Below are 20,875 nucleotides of genomic sequence, written 5' to 3'. Positions count from 1 at the left end.
GTGTTCCTGTTACTTGTTCATCTAGCCACTTTTCATGGAGCGTTGGCAGGATGTGGGACCTTGCCAGACACAGCCCTTACTGTGCCATAGAAGCTGGCAAACGGCCATGGGCCCAGGTGCCAAATCTTGTGGCATTTGCAGCCTTTGCCCGCTCCCTCCTCACCCTCCTGTCTCATTCCTCCTCAGTCTCCTTCATGGGCTTCTTCTTTCCACCCTCCTTCATGAATGTTGGGGTGTCCCAGGGTCCGGCCCACACCTCCATTCTTCTGACATTAGTGGCCACCTTAAGTGGTCTCTCCACGTCTGTCTGCAGACCAGATTCTTTGAACTTGAGACTGATGTATCTAGATACACTCCTAATATTTCTGTGGCACCTTTACTTTTTGTTCCAGGCACTGTGCTAAGTGCTTTGCAGGCCTTATTTTAATTATTTTCCTAGTCCTTTGAGGATGGGAGGGCACTGTGGAATCATGATAGGAGTATGATTTAAGTTTTCTTCCTGTTCTGCTGAGATAGTGGAGGTTCAGAGAGGTTAAAATAACTTGTCACAGTTATGAAGGAGCCAAAATTCAAGGTTGGTCCATCCCCAAATTTTAGATAGCTTGGAGGTAGTTGGATAGAAGTTGTGGGATCAAAATGGGTGATTGAAAGCAGAAGAGCTTCTCCAAGGGCCCAGAAAAAGAAAACAGGAAGACTGAGCTCTGACTGCAGGGTGGTGGGTACAAGAATGGGCAGAGGAGAGGCAGCCATGCTCAGGCCATCCCTTCATGCAGATTGGAGAATTCAGCGTTGGTGTTCACCTTCCCTTGAATGGAGGTGTCATCCATTAGGAGTGAATGCTATGTCTTATTTTGCTGCCATCCTGGTTATCTTGGTATGGTTAGCCAGGAGCTGCATTTACTCCCTTTCATTTTCTGGGCAGCTTTTGGAGGCATTCGTGCTGGCTTCTATTCTGTGCCTCCCTCTCCTGCCGCACCCCTACTCCCTGGCTCTTCTTTTCCAGCTCCCCTGCCTCCCGCGTGACACGAATATGCACCGTGGTCATTCCTGCAGTGTGGTGTGGGTAGCACCTGGCAGCTTTCCTCATCATTGTAGGTTCTTGGCTTCACCAGGCGTCTGGCTTTTCCCTTGTAGGGCATGGAGCACCCCGTGACCACCGTCTGCAGCAGCGATTTGGAGAAGGCCTACCTGGCATACTGTGCACCTGGGTCTGATGCTCAGGCAGCCATTCTGAAGTTCCAGGCTGGAAAGCACAAATATGAGTTAGATTTCAAAGGTACTTCCTGACACGCTGCCCCCACCCAGCAGGGCTTGGCCATCTTTTGGCTCTGCCTTCTCCACCTGCACCCTGGAAAAGGTCCATGTGCACACTGAGGGCCAGGAGAGAAAAGGAAGTGGTAAGGGTGGTCCCTGCTCCAGAAGTGCTGCACATCTGGAATGGGAGACAGATCTGTAAACAGATGATGCCAACCCAGTGGGATGGAAGAGAAGTTGCCTGGGGAGGGGGTGGTGAGAGAGGACCCCGAGATGGAGACGGGGGCCCGAAGTGTGGAGGGATGGGGGTGGTCTGCATGCGTGCCGTGGTGGTGGGCCTATAGGCCATGGACGACGAGTCCCTCTGGTCTAAGGGTTAACTTGAGTCCCTGATTCCTGTCATAGCAGTTCTGCTGTGTCCTCCCTCGAATGGCAGCTCCATGTCGTTGTCTCCGTAGACACCTGTGGCTTAGGTGGGCTGCAGATTAAACACATGCTAGATGCACACTTTCATTAAAAGTTGCTGGGAAGCAGATTATCTGTGCTCCAGATGTTCTGACACTGGGCTTTAAGTGACTTGTCCTGGTTGCCTTTGCAGACAGACAGAAACAGGCCAGATACTCTTTGGCCAGTTCATGTAGTGACTGATTTTGGAGAATTCCTTTGTTTAAATTTTAGTTTTTTTTCTGTAGCTTCTCTGAAGACGTTTTCTCTTGGATTTATTAGTCCAGCTGTGTTTAACTCAGTTTTGCCTTACATTTGTTTATTTTTTATTTTTTTAAATGTTTTATTATTTATTTTTGAGAGAGAAACAGAGTGCAAGTGGGGGAGGGGCAGGCAGAGAGGGAGACACAGACTCCAAAGCAGGCTCAGGCTCTGAGCTGTCAGCACAGAGCCCGATGCGGGGCTCGAACCCACAAACTGTGAGATCTTGACCTGAGCCGCAGTCAGATGCTTAACTGACTGAGCCACTCAAGTGCCCCAACATTTGTTTTTTTTTAATGTTTATTTTTGAGAGGGAGAGAGTGCAAGCTGGGGAGAGGCGGAGAGAGAGGACAGAATCTGAGGCAGGCTCTGCACTGTCAGCAGGGAGCCTGACATGGGGCTTCAGCCCACAGACCGCGAGATCATGCCCTGTGCTTAACTGACTGAGACACCCAGGCACCCCTTACATTACTCACATTTTAAACTCTGAATCCTTCTGAATGTTGAGTCCTTTTAAGGGGAATAACTGGGCCTTCATTTGATTATGGTTTACTGTTTTCTCTATTTTTATGGACCTTCTTCTGGATAAAGGGCAGCAAAGTGTGTCTGGTGAATTATCCTAAAATCACTTTACCTGCCTGCTGTTAGCCACTTGTTTTTCTTGTGGTTGTGGGGCTTATCCTCTTGCTTAAGGTAGAATCGCTGCCCCCTCGACTTGCCCTTACAGAGAACTTAAAAGTTTCTTCTGCTCTGCGATGAGAACTGCTTACCAGCCTTCAGTCTCTGCTGGAGAACACCAGCTGTACATCAGGTGGTTTGCAGTCCACGGTCTGATAGGTACAAATACACTAAAGGGGACAGCGAACTCCATGAGGATCAGGTCTATACGGCTAGCACCCATCTGACTGCTGCTGGCAACTGTTCTTAAGTATCTGGAAAATATCAAAACCAGAAATGTCAGATGCAACCTTGATCATTCTCACCCTGGGCCACAGCCCCAGGGGACGTAACAGAAAATCAGGGTAAGGGTGGGAAAGAGCACACGAATGCAGTTTTCTGCAAATTGCAGGAAGAAGCGAGTTCACCCCAGACTGACCCAGGCTCATGTGAGTAAGGAGAATTACTTTTGTTGATGGTGGAGAACAGCAGGCACAGAAGTAGTTTGAGATGAGTTAGCTTCCCGTCTCACTGCCTCACTGAGAGGTGTAGTGAAAGCAAGTCTCGGACCCAAATCTGCCAGACACATTTATGAACTAAGTATTATTAGGAAACAAGTACATTTAAGAAACACACACAATGATTTGTACTGTAGGATTGAGGGAGGAGAAGGAAGCCTCAGGGAGGTGGTGGGGGAAGACTCAGTATTGTCATTTTAGGGACTCTTGTTATAAGTGCTGCTCAAGGCCACTGCCAGGGCCAAGATTCCAGAGGCAGAATTCTGACAACTGTTAGCTGGCAACAGATGGGTAGAATCCCAAAGGTCAGGCTTGTGTAGGGACTCAGCCTATGTATCACTGGTAACGTAAGTTAGAGAAAATGTCTTATTTTTCCCTGTCCACGGGAGGGTTGGGAGTGGGTCTGACATATATTTAGCCAGTCCACATATCTTGAATCATTTCACTAGTGAAAGCCCATTTCAGATTTATCATGATGTCAGTCAACAGGCCAATAAAAACCCATGTAAGTGTGCTAATTATTGATGGGGAGTTGAGTGGTGGACAACAATGGGGGCAGTGGTAGCCATGTCTGGATTATGGGTTCTTGATTAGAATGTGGGGGACCCCCAAGGAGTGCCTGCTCTTGACGACTTCCTGGGCTACAGCATGAGGGACACACATGTAGGTGATAACGTAGCATAGGTTCAAATGCTGTAATGTAAGTTATAGACATCTACAAGTTAGTATTAAGTGTTTTTTAAATGAAAAAAAGTTGTTTTGGTACTCCAGGTTCAGAAAGTAAGACTTGACAGGGTTTTCCTGGTGGGTAAGGACATGGAATCTAGCTCATAGGCATTTGTGATTTTTCAACTTGAGGGTCAGTGTCATCCTCCCCCACCCCCGCCCGCCGCCAACCCTCAGGATTACCCTGAGGGTTTTGGGGTGGGCATGGGGCAAGAATTTTGTTTGTTAAAGATGGTACAGGTTTGGGGCGCCTGGGTGGCGCAGTCGGTTAAGCGTCCGACTTCAGCCAGGTCACAATCTCGCGGTCCGTGAGTTCGAGCCCCGCGTCGGGCTCTGGGCTGATGGCTCAGAGCCTGGAGCCTGTTTCCGATTCTGTGTCTCCCTCTCTCTCTGCCCCTCCCCCGTTCATGCTCTGTCTCTCTCTGTCCCAAAAATAAATAAATGTTGAAAAAAAAAATTAAAAAAAAAAAAAAAAGATGGTACAGGTTTAAAAGGTTTAATACTGCTATGGAATCAGTTCAGTCAAATTAAGAAAAAAAGTCATAAGAGTAAAATTATTATATTAACTAAATCCCACTGGCTAAGATGTAGTAATTTAGTCTCAGGCTGGGCTGAAGCTTTTTTATATCCAAGCTGGGAAAAATTGCTAAGCAAAATAATAGTTTAAACAAGATTGGAAGGAACAATTTAAAAGTACTCATGTATAATTGTTATGTCAATTACTCATCATTCATGTGTTCATTAAACCCAGTCTCCTAAGGATACCTATTTTCTTTATGGATATTTGAAATGTGAAAATTGCTTTATTTCTTAGCAGACTGATCCTATACTACACATTTGGATTAGTTTTCCAGCCCATTTAGTTGTGTTTATAAAACCTTGCTGTCCTGTGTGCGTATATACATTTGGTGTTTTTTTTTTTCAGCCTTTGTTCAGAAAAACCTGGTCTATGGCACGGTCAGAAGGGTTTGCCGGAGACCCAAATACGTGTCTCCCCAGGAGGTGAAGGTGAAGCAAACCTGGTAGGTGGCATGTGTGTCAGTTGGGGTGCGCTGTGCTGCGTGTACAGAAAACCTACTCAGACCAGCCAGTGCAGTGAGAGGGTTGTTGGCTTCCATAACCAAAAGCACCCACACTCCCGTCTCTGCCTAGCTCTCCTCCAAGTACCTTTTTTCTTAAAAAAAATTTTTTTTAATGTTTATTTATTTTGAGACCGAGAGAGACAGAGCATGAATGGGGGTGGGTCAGAGAGAGGGAGACAGAATCTGAAACAGGCTCCAGGCTCTGAGCTGTCAGCACAGAGCCCGACACAGGGCTAGAACTCCTGGACTGTGAGATCATGACCTGAGCCGAAGTCGGATGCTTAACCGACTGAGCCACCCAGGCGCCCCTCCTCCATGTGCCTTTGTACTTTCCTTCACTGAATGCCAGAGTGCTGGTATTAATATCAGTGTTTTATAAAAGGTCTGAGAGTTCATGAATCTGAAAAATCAGGGTACACCTAGCACATTTCAGATAGAGAAATATTAGCATGTATTACAAGAGTATAAAATATAATGCAGGTTTATAGAGAGGTGAACGTTAGAGTATTATACTAATTACCAGATTAACTTTTATTTATTTTTAATGTTTATTTTTTTTAATTTTTTTTTTCAACGTTTATTTATTTTTGGGACAGAGAGAGACAGAGCATGAACGGGGGAGGGGCAGAGAGAGAGGGAGACACAGAATCGGAAACAGGCTCCAGGCTCTGAGCCATCAGCCCAGAGCCTGACGCAGGGCTCGAACTCACAGACTGCGAGATCGTGACCCGGCTGAAGTCGGACGCTTAACCGACTGCGCCACCCAGGCGCCCCTTTAATGTTTATTTTTGAGAGAGAGAGCGAGAGAGCATGAGCAGGGGAGGGGCAGAGAGAGAGAGAGAGAAGGAGACACAGAATCCGAGGCAGGCTTCAGGCTCTGAGTCGTCAGCACAGAGCCTGATGCAGGGCTCAAACTCACAAAACAGTGAGATCACGACCTGAGCTGAAATCAACGCTTAACCAACTGAGCCACCCAGATCAATTAATTTTTAATAAAGCATTAAAGTGACAAAGCAAACACAACATATGTTTTAAGTGTGCCAGTAATGTTACTGAGTCATAAAGGTACTCTTGTGCAGATTTTTCCAGAAACCAAAAAAGTTCTTGACTTTAGACTGATTTGAGAGAATGGTTAAGAAATAGTAATAATATCACTCCTAATATTTTCTCTGTTTCTATCTTCATGTAACTTTCTTTTGTTATAACTTGGAAGGGATCTTTTCAGTAGCTCTTTGGGTTTTTTGTCTTTAGTCCCAGAGTTTTTTATTGATAGTGAGCTATGGTTTTTGCTTGTGATAAAAGCACATTGCTCTTTGTTCTCCATTTGCATCATGAATGAATGGCAGTTCTGATGCCAAGTCACCTGTAGCAATTTGACTCCTGGCATCCATATTCCACTACTTGGGAAATGTTTTGAACCAGAGAATTATCTTTGTAGGTAGGAGATTGGTGATACACAATTATAAGGCTGTTAGTTGTGATCAGTCTAGACTCGAACCTGGCTCATCAGGTTTTATTTTCAGTTGACTAGGTGAATTCTAAACTTGAATATTTTAAAATGTTAAAGTAATAGAAAACTAATGGAATTAGATCAATAAAAATCCATGTATTTCAGGACTTGAATCTCATGGGATACCAAAAAAACAAAAACGGATACTTGAAGGCACTAACAGGCCAGCTTCATCCTCAGAGTGGGTTCCCTTACAGCTGCCAGAAGCCATTAGGGTAGCGCCCTGCCTTGTAAGCATTTCAGAGCAGGAGAAGGCCCTTCTGCGGCTGATGGGGGTATATTTATGAGCTTTGCTCTGATCAGACTTCCTCTGAACCACTAGTTTTAGGCTTGGTGCAGATGTGCCAGGATTGGAGCTGGGGAAGGGGTCCTTTCTCTCCGATCCACGCAGCCACATGATGGGGGAGAGGAGCCTGGCTGGCAAGAGATACTACAGTACCAGTTACATTTGGGTGTGTCACGGCTTAAGCTGAGACTTCAGCCAGTGTTGTTAGCCGTTTCATGGAGAACTGGCAGTTTCTCTGTTGGCTCTTCTAGGTCTCACAGATGGACTTCAGTGGTTGTATTTGTGGAGCATGGTTATTTAGAGGAGAGTTTGATACAGGATAGAGGGGAAAGGTATTAGCAATTCAAGCAAAAGGTACACTCAGTGGTCTGTATCCTGCCTGCTGTTATCTCCAGTGTTTCCGTAATGAGGACCTGTTTGTATAAGTTTTTGGTTTATCTTTATTATCTTTTTTTTTTTTTTTTTTTTGCAAAAATAAATGCATATACAGGGGCGCCTGGGTGGCTCAGTTGGTTGAGCGGCCGACTTCGGCTCAGGTCATGATCTCGCGGTCCGTGAGTTCGAGCCCCGCGTCGGGCTCTGTGCTGACAGCTCAGAGCCTGGAGCCTGCTTCAGATTCTGTGTCTCCCTCTCTCTCTGACCCTCCCCCGTTCATGCTCTGTCTCTCTCTGTCTCAAAAATAAAATAAACGTTAAAAAAAAATTTTTTTAAAAATAAACAAATGCATATACAGTATTTTCTGGTTTTTCTTGTGCTAAGGGTAACATTCTAAATGTATTGTTTGTTCTGTACCTTTTCTTTTCCACTTAAAAATAATTATTTCCTTTCAACGTCAGAAGACGTTAAAGTCTTCTGAAATCTGTTGTTGTCTTCGTGGCTCTCCATCACCTGTATATACCCTCGTTTATTTAATCTGTTCCTTTTAGAGGTTTTATTTTGCATTGTTTTAGATTTTTTACTGTCACAAGTGTAACGGCACAATGGATGATCTGGTGTATGTGCTGTTTCATATTCATGGAGGTTAAAGCCCTAGAAGGTAAATGCAGGTTTCTCTTGATGGGGTTGGACCATTATGCACTTGCCCCAGGATGCTTGAGGTGCCTGTTTGCCTCACATCAAGCTCTTGGACTTTTGCTGTTCTCGTGGGTGGCAAAGGGTATATCAGTGTATTTTAATTTGCTTTCTCTTACGAGTGAGGTTTAATATTTTTTCCTAACCTGTAACAGCCATTTGCCTTTTTCTGTGGATGGTTTGTCTTTTTGTCCAATTTTCTGTCAGACTTCTGGTATATTTCGTAAATATTAAGAGCCTTTTATCTTTTGGAGAGCTCACTCGGTTTCTTCTTTTAAATTTTTAAAAATATTTATATTTGAGAGAGGGAGAGAATATCAGTCAGGGAGGGGCGGAAAGATATAGAATCCAAAGCAGGCTTCAGGCTCCGAGCTTTGAGCTGTCAGCACAGAGCCTGATGCGGGACTCAAAAACTCAGGAGCAGTGAGATACGACATGAGCTGAAGTCAGACGCCTACCTGACTGGGCCACCCAGGTGCCCCATCACTCAGTTTCTTATACAAATTGCAAACCTTTTTTCTTGGTTTGTTATTTGCCAGCTTTGTTTATGAAATATTTTACCATGCAGAAATGTTTATTTTTTATTTTTTAGTGAAATTTACCCATGTCTTCTGTGTATTGCTTCTGGATTTAGAGTTCAGTTAACTGTGGCTGCTTCTACTTCTGAAAGTTTATTTTTCATTCTTTCCCTATCCAGAGACTACCTTAGATACGGTTTGGAAAAAATCTGTCTCCTTTCTGAGACTGGATGTCTTTTATTGTCACTGTAATGTTGTTTTCATGGGGCCACAAACACACCACACATCAGAAATAATAGTGATCATTTTGGTTAAATTCAAACTGAGATGTGACTCGATTTAGGATCTCTCTGCTGCATAAGCTAAGAGTCAGTGTCCATGCAGTGAAGTTTGTGGCTCTTCCTGCTAACCCATGTGACAGTAGCCAGATGTTGTAACTCTAGAAAGCAAGTCTGCTTGGGCCTCTGTGGCAGAGTGGGACTATTAGAGTGGGTCGCTTTCAGAAACAACTTCTTGGGGCACCTGGGTGGCTCAGTCAGTTAAGCGTTTGACTCTTGATTTCAGCTCAGGTCATGATCTCACAGTTCATGAGTTTGAGCTTTGCATCGGGTGCTGTGCTCATAGCGTGGAGCCTGCTTGGGATTCTCTTTCTGTCTTTCTCTGCTCCTCCCCCTCTTGATCATGCATGCTCAGAGATCTCTCAATCTCAGAATAAATAGATAAAAAGAGATACAACTTCTCTGTTTATGTGAATGACAGGGTCACAGAATATGATCTCCACATTCCACAGTTATAATACAAGAGTTTAACGTAAAGTTCGAAATGGCATTTACACATCAGCTATCCGGTTTAGTTCCTTACTGTCCTTATATCCTCCATAAAAATGTTTTATTCATGTGATTGGGTCTTATTTTATCTTTTCTTGCCTCCTTGTGGATATTTTTTGTCATTTCATTTTTTTTCCCTTCTAGTTTGGAAGAGTTATACATTGTATAACTATTTTTTTTGGCCACCTTAGAAATTATAATAAGTGTTCTTAGGTATGAGTCAAGTCTGTATCTTTGTGCTTGTATCAACTAATATAAGGGCTTTCATATACCTGATTCCATTATCTTCCTCTGTTTTTTAACTTTGAGGTACTGTTATTTTATACTATGAATGTTTCATTGGATTTACTCACATTTTACCACTTTGTAATTTCAAATTATCTTAGATGAGTCTGTTGGAAAATTCTGTGTTTTTGTTTGCCTGAGTACATCTTTATTTTGCCCTCAATCTTCAAAGATAGTTTCACTGGCTGTAGAATTTTGGGGTGTGGTTATTTTCTCCTGGAATGCCGAAGAGGTCACTCCACTGTCCTCTGGTTTCCATTGCTGTCTTTGTGAAATCAGCAGTCGGTCTAACTGGAGTTTCTTTCCCAGAATCCCTCGTTTTCCTCTGCTTTGCAGATTTCGTTGGTCTTGCTGTCATGCACTGTCACCTTGGTGAGGCTGGGCATGTGCTTTTATTATCCTGTTGGAGATTCTTGGGGCTTCTTAGACCTATGTGCCAGCGAGTCTCCTTTGTTCTCTTTAAGATTGCCTCCATCCTTTCCTCTCTCCTCTCTTTTTCGAGGTTCGGTTAGGTTCCAACCAGATTCTGGCCTTCTGTCTCTCCCTCTTCTCTGTGTCCCAGCTTCTTCCCCACATCTTCCACCTCCTCATTGTGGGGCCACATTCTGAATTACCACTTAGCATCTCATTCAGCTCATTCTTTTCTTCCCTTCTCAGGTGGTCTCCCCTGCTCATAAGCCTGTCCTTCAAACTTCTAGCAAGGAGTGTATCTTTCATATTTAGAAGTTCCTCCTAATTCTTTTTCAAATCTTCATCTTTTTATAGTTTAGCTCCTTACATATGTTTTTAAAGTTTGTCTTTTATTTCTTTAAACATAGAATAATTGTTTTATAATCTGCCTCCTAATTTCAGCATCTTTGGTCTTCATGGTCTTTTTCTGGCTGATTCTTGCTCATGGGACCTTGGTTAGTTATTTTTAAACTGTGCTGTTTTCCTAGGAAAGTTATTTGTGGGAGTTCCTTGAGGCTTAGGATGAAGGTACATGTCTTATGCCAGTGGAAACAGAAGGAATATCTTTTGTAGGAAGAACAGACCATTCTGAAAAGGAGTCAGAAAAATTTGGAATTATAGCTTCACCATCCCTGTTCCTAGACCCTTTGTGTGATGTGTCTTTTTTTTTTTTTTTTTAAGTTTTTTGTGGTGGGGTGGGGGGAGCCATGTGTCTTTTAGAACTCCATCTTTCTTTATCTTTTTTGGAAGATCCTATGGTGCTGGTGTTATGTGAGACCTGTAATTAAACTTGCTAATATTGCAGCAGTAAAAATTAAGCATAGTTGGGGCACCTGGGTGACTCATTCAGTTAAGTGTCTGACTCTTGATAGCTGCTCAGGTCATGATCTCATGGTTTGTGGGATCGATCCTCAAGTCGGGCTCTGCACTGTGACAGCATGAAACCTGCTTGGGATTTTCTCTCTCCCTCTCTCTCTGCCCTCCCTACTTGTGTGCTGTCTCTCTCTTTCTCTCTCAAGAAAACATTAAAAAAAAAAAAAAAGCATAGTCAATTTAAGTAGGGTATATACAGACCATAAGTAGCCTCTTAGCAGTTTCAATCAAATTTCTACTGCCAAGTTGGTTTTGACATAGATTTTATGTTTTTAAAAATGTTCTTGTATGCCATTTACACCTAATTGAAGCTGCTTAGAAAAAGTTGCAGAGCTCTTTGAATGTTAAAATGATGAGAGTTTAGGCTGCTCTAATCAGTTATTCTCTGCCTTTCATACAAGAGTTGGGATACAGGTGAGAAATGGATCCCTTGTGCCTTATCATTTGCATTTTGGCCACATGGGCTCCCACATGGTGGATAGTGTGTGTTTAGGTGCTTCCTTACCTTCTACCTGCTTTCACAAAATGATATTTGTTTACATTTTGTAGCAGTGTCAAGTTTCAAGGCCCAAAGAGCATCCCAGACCACTGGGACCCCTCGGCCCTGCCAGACCCTGGCTTCAAGGTATGGGACTTGCACCGTTTTGGTCCATGGAGGAGGGCGTTCTGTGACCTAGTGAGTGAACTGACTCCACCACTGAGGAAGCTATGAGGCCAGGCCGGGGCAGGAAGGGAGAGTTCTGTCGGGTTTTGTTATTTTCAGGTATAGGGGATTTTAAGCCTGGATGACCACCAAGAAGGTGGTTGTGGCCCCGAGGGGAGAGGATGTATTGTGGATGGAGCATGATGACTTAGAAATTTCTGGGAAGGGCAGAAATAAGGGGCTTAACGGCTGCTCGGCCAATACGTATTAGTTTTACAAAGCAAGAAAACAAAACCAGGGGAGGACTTAAGTATGATGAGGGACGCGGAGAGGGGGAGTTGCTGTTGAAAGGTGCCGGATATTCGAAGACCAGGAATAGCGACTCACCTGGCTCGTGTAGTGCCTGCCAGCGAACAGGAGCTACACTGAGTTCTGTGGAGTGCTCATGCCATTGTCCGACTGCCTTGTGTACGTGTGGCCCTCAGACTGCCCTCTGCTGCTGGCTTCCTGCAGAGCACTGCAGACCAGCTCTCTGCCCTGAGAGGACTCCTCTTGGACAGAGCACAGAGACCCCAGCAGCACGCACACACACACACACACACACACACACACACACACACACACACACGTGTAAAGGGCTGGGCGAGTTTGAACAGCAGCACTCAGCACCGCAGGCCGAGGTATCTGTACCGAGGGGAGCAGGGAAGATGTCACTGGGTCCACACCTAAATGATGGCTGGTGCTTGTACAGGCAGAGGTAGGGGCAGAGCATACAGGTCGATGGAAACTTCTTAGGGAGAGAGCCTGGGTCAGGATAGAGGGCGTGTGTAGGTGTTGGGAAGCAGGAGCGACATCTGGGCCGTGCTGTGGAGTGCTTGGTTGTGGGGCTGAGTTGCAGGCTGTGACAGGTATGGGAGCCCTTGACAGTCTGGTCTGGAAGGGGCAGGCTGGTTCCACACTCAGGGGAGAGGAGTTTGGTGTCCTCCCTGGGGTGCAACCAGGGAAACCAGAGTCAGAATTTCTGTTGCAGGAGCCCATGGACATTCAGACGGCACTCAGGGTAAGGGTAGGGGATGCTACAGAGGGATTTCTCATGGGTCCCCAAATGGGCTGTCACTGGGCCGTCACTGGGCCAAGCCTCGCAGAGCCAGGCTGGTTAGGTGCAGGCTTCAGGTGTGGGAATTTGTGGATGGTCGCTGTGTAAGTGTCAGCTGCCCTTGGTTAGGAATCTCCTGGCCCATAGGGAGTACTGTTCCTCAGAGCAAGACACTAGGGGAGAGGTGGACTCAGCTGGGAGGACGCAGCAGCCAGGCACCATGCCTGCAAGTCTCACTGTGCTCCTGAGTTGATGTGCATCTGTCTGCCAGCCTGAGAGCTCCTGATGCGTTGCTGCCCATAAGCCTGAACCTGCTTTAACAGGGTTGGCCCCCCTCTCTCCCAGATGTGTGCACTCCACATTTTTGATACCAATTCTGGTCTTGGAGGCTATATAGCCTGCCCTGTGTGGGTACAGAGGAGGAGAAGGGATGTCCTGGGGACACCAGGGTGGTGCTGACGTAAGCATCACCTGCCTGTCCTTCAGGAGGGTTTCACAGTGGACAAAAGGGAAGTGACCACAACTTGCATACATCTCACGCCTGGAGACACTACACCTCTTGGCAAAGGGAGGGTGGTGATCACTATCTGGGCTTGTTGGCAGTTCTGGTGTTTTATGAGCAACCTTGAGAAGGGATTGATGTATATCCTCTGCTTTGATGATAACAGAGAAAAAAATATTTGCTCCCTGCAGAAGATTGCCCTCAGTTCTGCATCGGATGAATATCAGAAGGTCTGGAACCTCTTTAACCGCACACTGCCTTTCTACTTTGTTCAGAAGATCGAGCGAGTCCAAAATCTGGCCCTCTGGGAAGTCTACCAGTGGTGCGTTGGGGGCTCACTCTTGGTGGGCTGGTGACCGTTCCCTCTGATACATACACAGTAGCTAGCTGCTTGCCAAACATGTCCTAGGTTTTAGGGACAATCTGAGATGGCAGCCAGAGCTGTGTCCCCACTTTCCTCCCCATCTCACTATCCTTATAGCTCAGTGCTGGCACATCCCTCAGTGCCGAGGGGACTGAAGCTGCCCTAGTGACAAGGCCAGTGCTTGCCTCTCTGCCTGAAGGTCAGCGGGACTGGTCAATGGAAGCCACCCACACCTTGAGGAGTTAGAGAGATGCTGTCCTGACAGCCACACAATGGGGGTCTCATCTTTGTGCCCGAGGACTAGCATGTTCTTGGGCACCTAGGGACTTGGCTTTGTTGAGAGGAGATCTTCAGCAGGTCACTGTGGCAGGCCTGGGATCCTGCTGACCTGTCCCCAGAAAGGGGGTTGGAGCAGTGTCCTCTGTATTTGGGGCCCAGTGGTGAAATCAGGGTAGCACACAGAGGGGGAAAGGGGTGGCCCCCACTGACCAGCATCTTCCAGTTCCCCCAGCTGAGCTCCATGCAGAAGCAAGGTGCTGAAGAAGAAGTAGGTCTGCTTTCCAAGGACTGGTCTGCTTTGGGAGTTCAAGAAGCCACTGGAGGCCTTTTCACTCCAGTCCCGCTGTTCACCTTCTTTCCCTGGTCCATGGCTGGTTTCACGGGCCTTGGACTCCTGCTGATTGTAATAAAATGTGTCTTCTTGGGTCGAGTGGCCTGTATTTGGCAACAAGCACCCTCTGCCTCCAACATACATTCCTCTCCCGTAATTGTAGGCAAAAAGGGCAGATGCAGAAGAGAAATGGAGGGAAGGTGGTAGATGAGAGGCAGCTGTTCCATGGCACCAGTGCCAGTTTCGTTGATGCCATCTGCCAGCAGAACTTTGACTGGAGAGTCTGTGGTCTTCATGGTACTTCTTACGGCAAAGGTAAGGGCGAAGGTGGCCCCACTGGCAGAACATGGCTTTACCTCCCCCCCACCCCTGGGGCCCGGGTGGCCATTTTAAGGCAAATTGATGGAGGGCATGGGAGAGCCAGGGTGAGTTGATGAGCTGGATCAAACTCAGTGAGGAACGGACCCAGCTGGTGGCACCCTTGTTCTTACTGTGTGTAGTCAGGAGCCTGACCCTAGGTTTGAGCAGCTGGGGTTTTGTGTCCCTGTGGAATGGAGGCTCTGGAAACGGTGAGCAAGAGTGGGGTGAGGAGAGCAGGTACCTTCCCAGCCCTGAGTCCGGCCCCAGACCATGCCCCCCAGTCGTTAGAATGGGAATTGGAACAGTTCAGATACGCTTGTGTGCGTGTCATGCCAGCTGTAATGGGAGTTCTCTGTTTTCTGGGTTATTTTAAAACTTTATTTGGAAATAATTTCGAAACTCACAGGGAAGTCTCAAATAATATTTTTATTTTTTATTTTTATTAAAATTTTTTGAGTTTATTTTTGAGAGAAAGAGACAAAGCATGAGTTGGGGAGGGGTGGAGAGAGAGGGAGACACAGACAGAATCTGAAACAGGCTCCAGGCTCTGAGCTGTCACCACAGAGCCCCATTTGGGGCTTGAACTCGTGAACTGTGAGATCAAGACCTGAGCTGAAGTTGGACACTCAACCGACTAGCCACACAGGTGCTCCAAGAACAATATTTTTAAAACTCCAGCATAAGTTCTACCTAGATTAATCAGCTTTAATACTTTGCCACGGTGGCTTTATCCTGACCCATGTGCAAGTAGGTGGCATATATGGTGCCATCTTTAACGTGACCACGACATGGCTGCTAGATTGAAGCATCTCCACAATGTGATGCTGTAGTGAACAGCCCCTCTTCTGACCCCATTGCTTGTCCATCAGCTGTTCTTGGAGGTGGCAGCAACTGTGGAGTCGGGATAGAGAAAGCCAGTGGCAGATGTATTTCCGATTGTGCGTGTGGTGGCCTCCAGTGCAGGCTCCTGTTCGACAGCTTCGTAATTGTCTGCGTGGGGCTCCTGGCATCCAGTGTCCCGTGCGGGGTCTTGTTCCCTTTCCACGCCAACCCTGTGAGGCTGGTGTGACAGGCCCAGTTGAGAGCTGAGGAAGCTGAGATCTGGGGGTTAAGTAGTAGTTTGCCCAGGGACCTTTCAGATTTGAGGGACAGAGTCGGAATCTGATCTTTCTGTCTCCAAGTTTGGAGACTCCTCTGTTGGCCTTCATGAGGGAGGACAGGAGGCAGGGGCATATGGTGACCGAAGGACAGAGGCCATCGGCACTGCCTGGTTGACAGGACACCCCAGCCTCCCCTTCCAGGCTGCGGGCTGTGCCCCGATACCAGCTGAGCCTGCCCGTGTCCTTGCAGGGAGCTACTTTGCCCGCGACGCCGCATATTCCCACCACTACAGCAAATCTGACACCAAGTCCCACACGATGTTCCTGGCCCGGGTGCTGGTCGGGGAGTTCGTCCGAGGCAGCGCCTCCTTCGTCCGCCCCCCGGCCAAGGAAGGCCACGGCAACGTCTTCTATGACAGCTGCGTGAACAGCATGTCCGACCCCTCCATCTTCGTGATCTTCGAGAAGCACCAGATCTACCCTGAGTACATCATCCAGTACACCAGCTCCACCAAGCCCGTGGCGGGGGTCTCCACTCTCTTCTCCTTAGCATCTTTCTTTGGTGGCCGGCAGTGAGCGTGCGGTGATGCTTTTAGTGCCTTTCAGGCTTCTTGTCCTTGGAGTAGCTGTTTGGGAAAGTTTTCTTCTTTTTTTCTTTTAACAGAAAACTTTTTAATGAACTGTTCATTTAACATTGACTTCCTGATGAAGTTACATTCTTAATCTCTCACTGATGATCGTTTTTAGTTTTAAGCCACTTTTGGGCTCATTAGTAAACTAACCAGAAGTGACTGTAGGTGACTGTATTACTTTTTAGTAGTGTGTTAAAATTTTATTATTTACACTCTTTGTTGACTTAGCAGCTGATGGGCACCAGGCACAGAGTTTCTAGATACTATTTTATGGATTGATTTTAGATTTAAGTTGCTTTCTCTGCAGTGAGTGGTTTGGTTTTTCAGGGTCTCAGTGGCATCTCATTTAATTTTTTGTCAGAATGACACAGTAGCCATCGGTACAGGCGGCAGTCACTGTGTCTGTGGCTCTGGCTCTGATCCAGGCAGCTCTTCTCCTGGGCTTCTGGCCTTGGAATGGCCCGTATATCACAGGGTTAGAGCAAGTGGCTACTGTGTGGTGTCACTGCAGTCCTGTCAGTGGCCCTGTGTCCTGGCAGGGTCAGCATCCCTCAGAGGAAGCGCTTTAATCCTGGCAGGTGACATGGTCCTCCCAAGGGCCCCCAGGCTCTGCCCACCAACACCCGTTGCTGCATCTCCTGAGTACACTGGACACCCTCCAGATGTGGGTTTTATGTTCCTGTGAGATTGGAATACCTGTGCTGCAAATGTCACAACAGAGTATGGAAATAAAAAATATTTATCTGAGGTGGGCAACAAGCAAAGCTCATTCTTCAGCGTCTATTATCGAGCACCTGCTGGATACAGGCACTTTTCTGGGTGTCTGGATATAACGGAGCCTCCATTACTGGCCTCGGGGGCTGTGTGTGGACTTACCCATGGGGCTGATGAACTTGAGGGTTCAGGGCCCCTCACTTGCTGGGGCTGTCTCCACAACCGTTGCAGGGGTGGGTCCTAACTATGTGGCCACATGGTCATACATCTCAGTTAAATGCATAAAAATTACATATTTGGATTTTTTTCCTTCTCCAACCCCTATAAATCCCAAGTTCCACAAAACCCAGATTGGCTACTGAGTAGAGTGTGTTGTAGATGTGTGTGTGTGTGTGTGGGGGGGTGCATTCTGTGAGTGTCGTCCACACACAGCAGGTTATGGGAGTCTCTACCGGGTGCTGGCTGGCTCTGCTCTGGGGGAGGAGGGGCTGACAGGGTGGCTCCGTGTTATGAAGTGGCTGTACCTGTTGGTCTCTGGGTTTAGTCCTCAGCAGTGGGCTTCTCACCTCCCCTACACCTTTCCTACCCATCCCCCCATCTTCCTAGTACAGTGTGTCCACCCCATGTGATGCCTTCACTTCTGCTGCTTTGTCCTCACATTCTCAGTTTAGTTCTTTCCCTCTTTGGAGCAGGGTTAGGGAGTGCTCTGGAACTTTACACAGGTCAGCCAATCAAGACCAGTCATAACTGAATTTTATGACCGGAGGAATGAAACAACAGTACTATCTTACCCACCCGCAGGGCTGGTCACCTGGTTGTACATGGTGTGATTTTCAGAGCCCCCAAAATATTTCCCCCATGTCCTGACTAATCGTAAGTTTTATTCATTGCTTTTTGATTAAGTCAGGGTCCTACTATAGCAGGTGTGTGTTGGGGGGGGTGCAGAAGGGTGTCGGGGAGAACCATTAAATCAGGTGCTTGCCTGCTACATCTTAAATATAAGTGATTCCATGCTCATTAACCACGTGGCTGCTGGGAGCTTAGTAGTGGGTGGCATGGATGGTCTGGGAGTGTGGGTGGGAAGAATGGCTGGAGAACGGTAGGAGGTGATCACACGCTCCAGAATTGGCAAGTGAGCTACGAAGACTCATCAAATCCAGAGGCCCTGGATTTGCTCATCTTTGAGAAAGCAAGCCAGGAAGAACACCTACTTGGATCAGAAATTTGAGAGAAGGATGGGGTCCATCTTGCCAGATTGTTGGGATGGGGTGGGCACTGTGATGGAAAGATGTCAAAATGACGGTGATTCTCTTAGTGCAAAAACGTGGTGGGACCCAGGGTGTGTGTGTGTGTGTGTGACTGATAGGTCATGAGGACACGGTTGGGATACAGCTAAAGGGTTTTGTGGAAGACCCAGGCAGTGCCATCTCCTGCCCCGTTAGCTAGTGTTGCATGTGTATGGTGGGATTTCAGGAGAGCTAGGGATTGTGGCTTGAAACCATGGAAGAGCCGAGTCTAGCAATTCTAGAACATTAGGAAGCTTCCCTGTTCCCCCCCACCCCCCCCCGTTTCTAAACATGGTGAGCACCTGGACAGAACAGGTGAGGGAAGCCAATGGAGCTGATGGGCTCCGGTACCAGGCATAGGCTGTGCCCTCAGGAGGAAGCCACGTGCTCAGCTGGGCCCTTCTGCAGCATTGAGGTTACTTGATGGCCATAGGGGGTCAGGGATTGGGAGACGGGCAGGGCAGTCTGGGAAGACAGGTTAGATCCCCAGGAATGGGAATGTGTGGCTTTCTCTAGTGAGTCTGAGCCTCAGGGCCAGACATGTCAGAGAGGCTTGATCCCTGAGAGGAGCCGTGGTGGCAGCAAGGTTGCAGAAAGGGCTGTGTGATGGGCTGGCCAGGCAGCACCCAGGGCTGGGACAGTGGTGGGCGACAAAGCTGCCTTCCTATCTCTGGGGAGGCCAGAAAGTGAGAAGAGGGCTCTCTAGGGAAGGACTTTGGGGGAAAGCTTGGGGTCCTTTTGGCTGGAGCAGGAGAAGACCAAACAGCAGAGGCAGGATCCACAGCCATGGATCCGTGGACACCTGTTGTGCCAGCTCTCCTGAAACAGCGTAAGGGTGGTCAGCCTCTGGGTATCCAGGCTTCCAGATTCCCACTCAGAATGTTACCTATGGGGCATTTAGCCCCTTCATGCTGCGCACATGTTACATAGAGGAGGGAGCTTTGATTTAGGACAGCTCCCTTGTTTTACAGATGAAGACAATGAGGCACAGGAGGGTGGAAAGACCAGCAGTCATGACCACACACTGCTGGTGGCAGATGTGGGACTCACCCTGCAAGCTCTCTGTTGAATTTTAACTTCTCAGCAACACGACAGTTTTAATAAATTCACCTCGGTATTGGATTCTTTGATCAAAATGAAGAGAAGTTACGATGCCTTTAGTGCATTTTAGGCTCTATCACTCTTCTGTGCATTAAAACATTATAAAGTTAGTATTAGCTTACCTAGGAAAATCAAAGGAAAAGAAAGCTTTTGAGCCACTTGTCGGAGTTAAGCTTCCGATAAATACAGTTTTTTAAGTTAGACACCATAATGTACCGGAAGTTGGAAAGGCCCACGAGGTGGTGCTGTTAGGGCAGCTCACCGGAGTGTCCCCGTGTCCTCTGCCCTGTAGATTCCTTCCATCCTGAGGCTAGGACTTCCTTCAAAACCCTGAGTTCTCAGTCACGTTGACAAAACTACATTTTTGCCTATTTATCAGCAATCTCTTATTGAGAGGTGGGTCAGCGGTTCCTACACCATCAGCAAAGTTAAAACTAAGTGCAAGAAACATTTATTAAATGTTCAGGAACATTTGGGAAAAGTTATGTAAAGACCTCTTTTATACTTGCATGGTGGGCACCCTTTCAATTGCTTCAGTGATGTTTTCCCCCAAATCTGAATTTCCACATCAAGGTTTCCTTTGCATTTGGGGGGGTGTCCTCATAAAACTGTCAGCGAGAGACAATCTTGATATAGACGCCATTCTTCGGACCTAGGGCAGATTTGGATTCTAGCTGCAGTGGTACCTAAAATAGAGGAGATTGAGATACTTGTTATAGCTAACCACATCTATAGGAAAGCTTTTTGGAACTGGGCCTGAAGTGGGGTTGTGGAAATCTGAGAGATAGCAGGGCTGAGGGAGCAGAGCAGCCTCCCCAGCACGGCCTTGAGGGGCCAGCAAAGCTGCCGCTCAGGGAGGCTGGGTGCTGGGGCCCCACCAGCACATGGGTGCTCGGCCCTTTTGTCCATGTTAAAAAAATACTGTAAGTAAGGAGGGTACTCAGTCCCACATTTATCCTCCCAAGAAGCCTGTGTAAGAGGTACTGGTGGCTCACTTTGCAAATGAAGAAATGGAAGTTCAGAGAGACCAAGTGACATGTCTAAGGTCACGTGCCTGGCAAGTGAAGAGCAAAGTCTCAAACTGTCCCCTCTCCTACTATTCTCACTCCCTGGTGCCCTGCCAGTAGCCAAGCAGCATCCCCTCTTTTCAAGTGGCTTTGGGAGAGTGGCTTCATACTGTTCCCTTCTCATGAGTGCTGTGGTCTAGCCTCACTGCCATTCAGAAAGCTTTCCTTATGTCCAGCTTACAAGGCAGGTGGGTGGTGGACTGGGGACTTGGAATAAAAGCCAAAGAATTACTCAAGAAGCAGGGTGTCCCCCTGAGCCCTGTGTAAAATGATGGTTCAGTGGCTAATGTGAACACTTTAAAGGAAAGAAGCATCACTGGGCCTTAGTGCTGGGCCTTGGGTTTTTCAGATGTCTTTGGGGGTTTTAGTTCAGATGGGAGAGAAGTTCTGTGACCAAGAAACAAGATGGACTAAACCTGTGCTACCCCACCAGTAGCACATGTGACTGCTGAGCATTAGAAATATGGTCAGTGCAAACAAGGGGCTAAATTTTTAATCTGATTATTAAAATTTAAATAGCCAGATGTGGCTAGCTGCTACTGTATTAACACAGGTATAGACAAAGTGGAAACACTACTGGACTTCAAAAAAGGAGGTTGGCTGGGGCTGGCAAATTCAGGGAGAGCTTCCTGGAGGAA

At 47.1% G+C, this 20,875-nt stretch overlaps 2 protein-coding genes across 2 annotated transcripts in view; one reads left to right on the top strand and one right to left on the bottom strand.

Moving 5' to 3' along the window:
* PARP12 (poly(ADP-ribose) polymerase family member 12) overlaps positions 1-16,816 on the top strand; it is a 39,339-nt gene extending 22,523 nt beyond the window's left edge. Inside the window, exons 7-12 of the mRNA XM_047848337.1 lie at positions 1,135-1,276; positions 4,786-4,882; positions 11,312-11,387; positions 13,195-13,325; positions 14,141-14,292; positions 15,688-16,816. Of these exons, the coding sequence (XP_047704293.1) occupies positions 1,135-1,276; positions 4,786-4,882; positions 11,312-11,387; positions 13,195-13,325; positions 14,141-14,292; positions 15,688-16,013 (924 nt within the window). The 3' untranslated portion in view covers positions 16,014-16,816. The remainder of the gene's footprint in view (positions 1-1,134; positions 1,277-4,785; positions 4,883-11,311; positions 11,388-13,194; positions 13,326-14,140; positions 14,293-15,687) is intronic.
* Positions 16,817-19,605: 2,789 nt separating this feature from the next.
* TBXAS1 (thromboxane A synthase 1) overlaps positions 19,606-20,875 on the bottom strand; it is a 154,963-nt gene continuing 153,693 nt past the window's right edge. The window contains exon 13 of the mRNA XM_047844646.1: positions 19,606-19,856. Coding sequence (XP_047700602.1) covers positions 19,782-19,856 — 75 coding nt within the window. The 3' untranslated portion in view covers positions 19,606-19,781. The remainder of the gene's footprint in view (positions 19,857-20,875) is intronic.

Source organism: Prionailurus viverrinus, chromosome A2 (assembly GCF_022837055.1).
Source record: "Prionailurus viverrinus isolate Anna chromosome A2, UM_Priviv_1.0, whole genome shotgun sequence".
NCBI classification, from domain to species: domain Eukaryota; kingdom Metazoa; phylum Chordata; class Mammalia; order Carnivora; family Felidae; genus Prionailurus; species Prionailurus viverrinus.
This window is presented reverse-complemented; position numbering and strand designations above follow the sequence as displayed.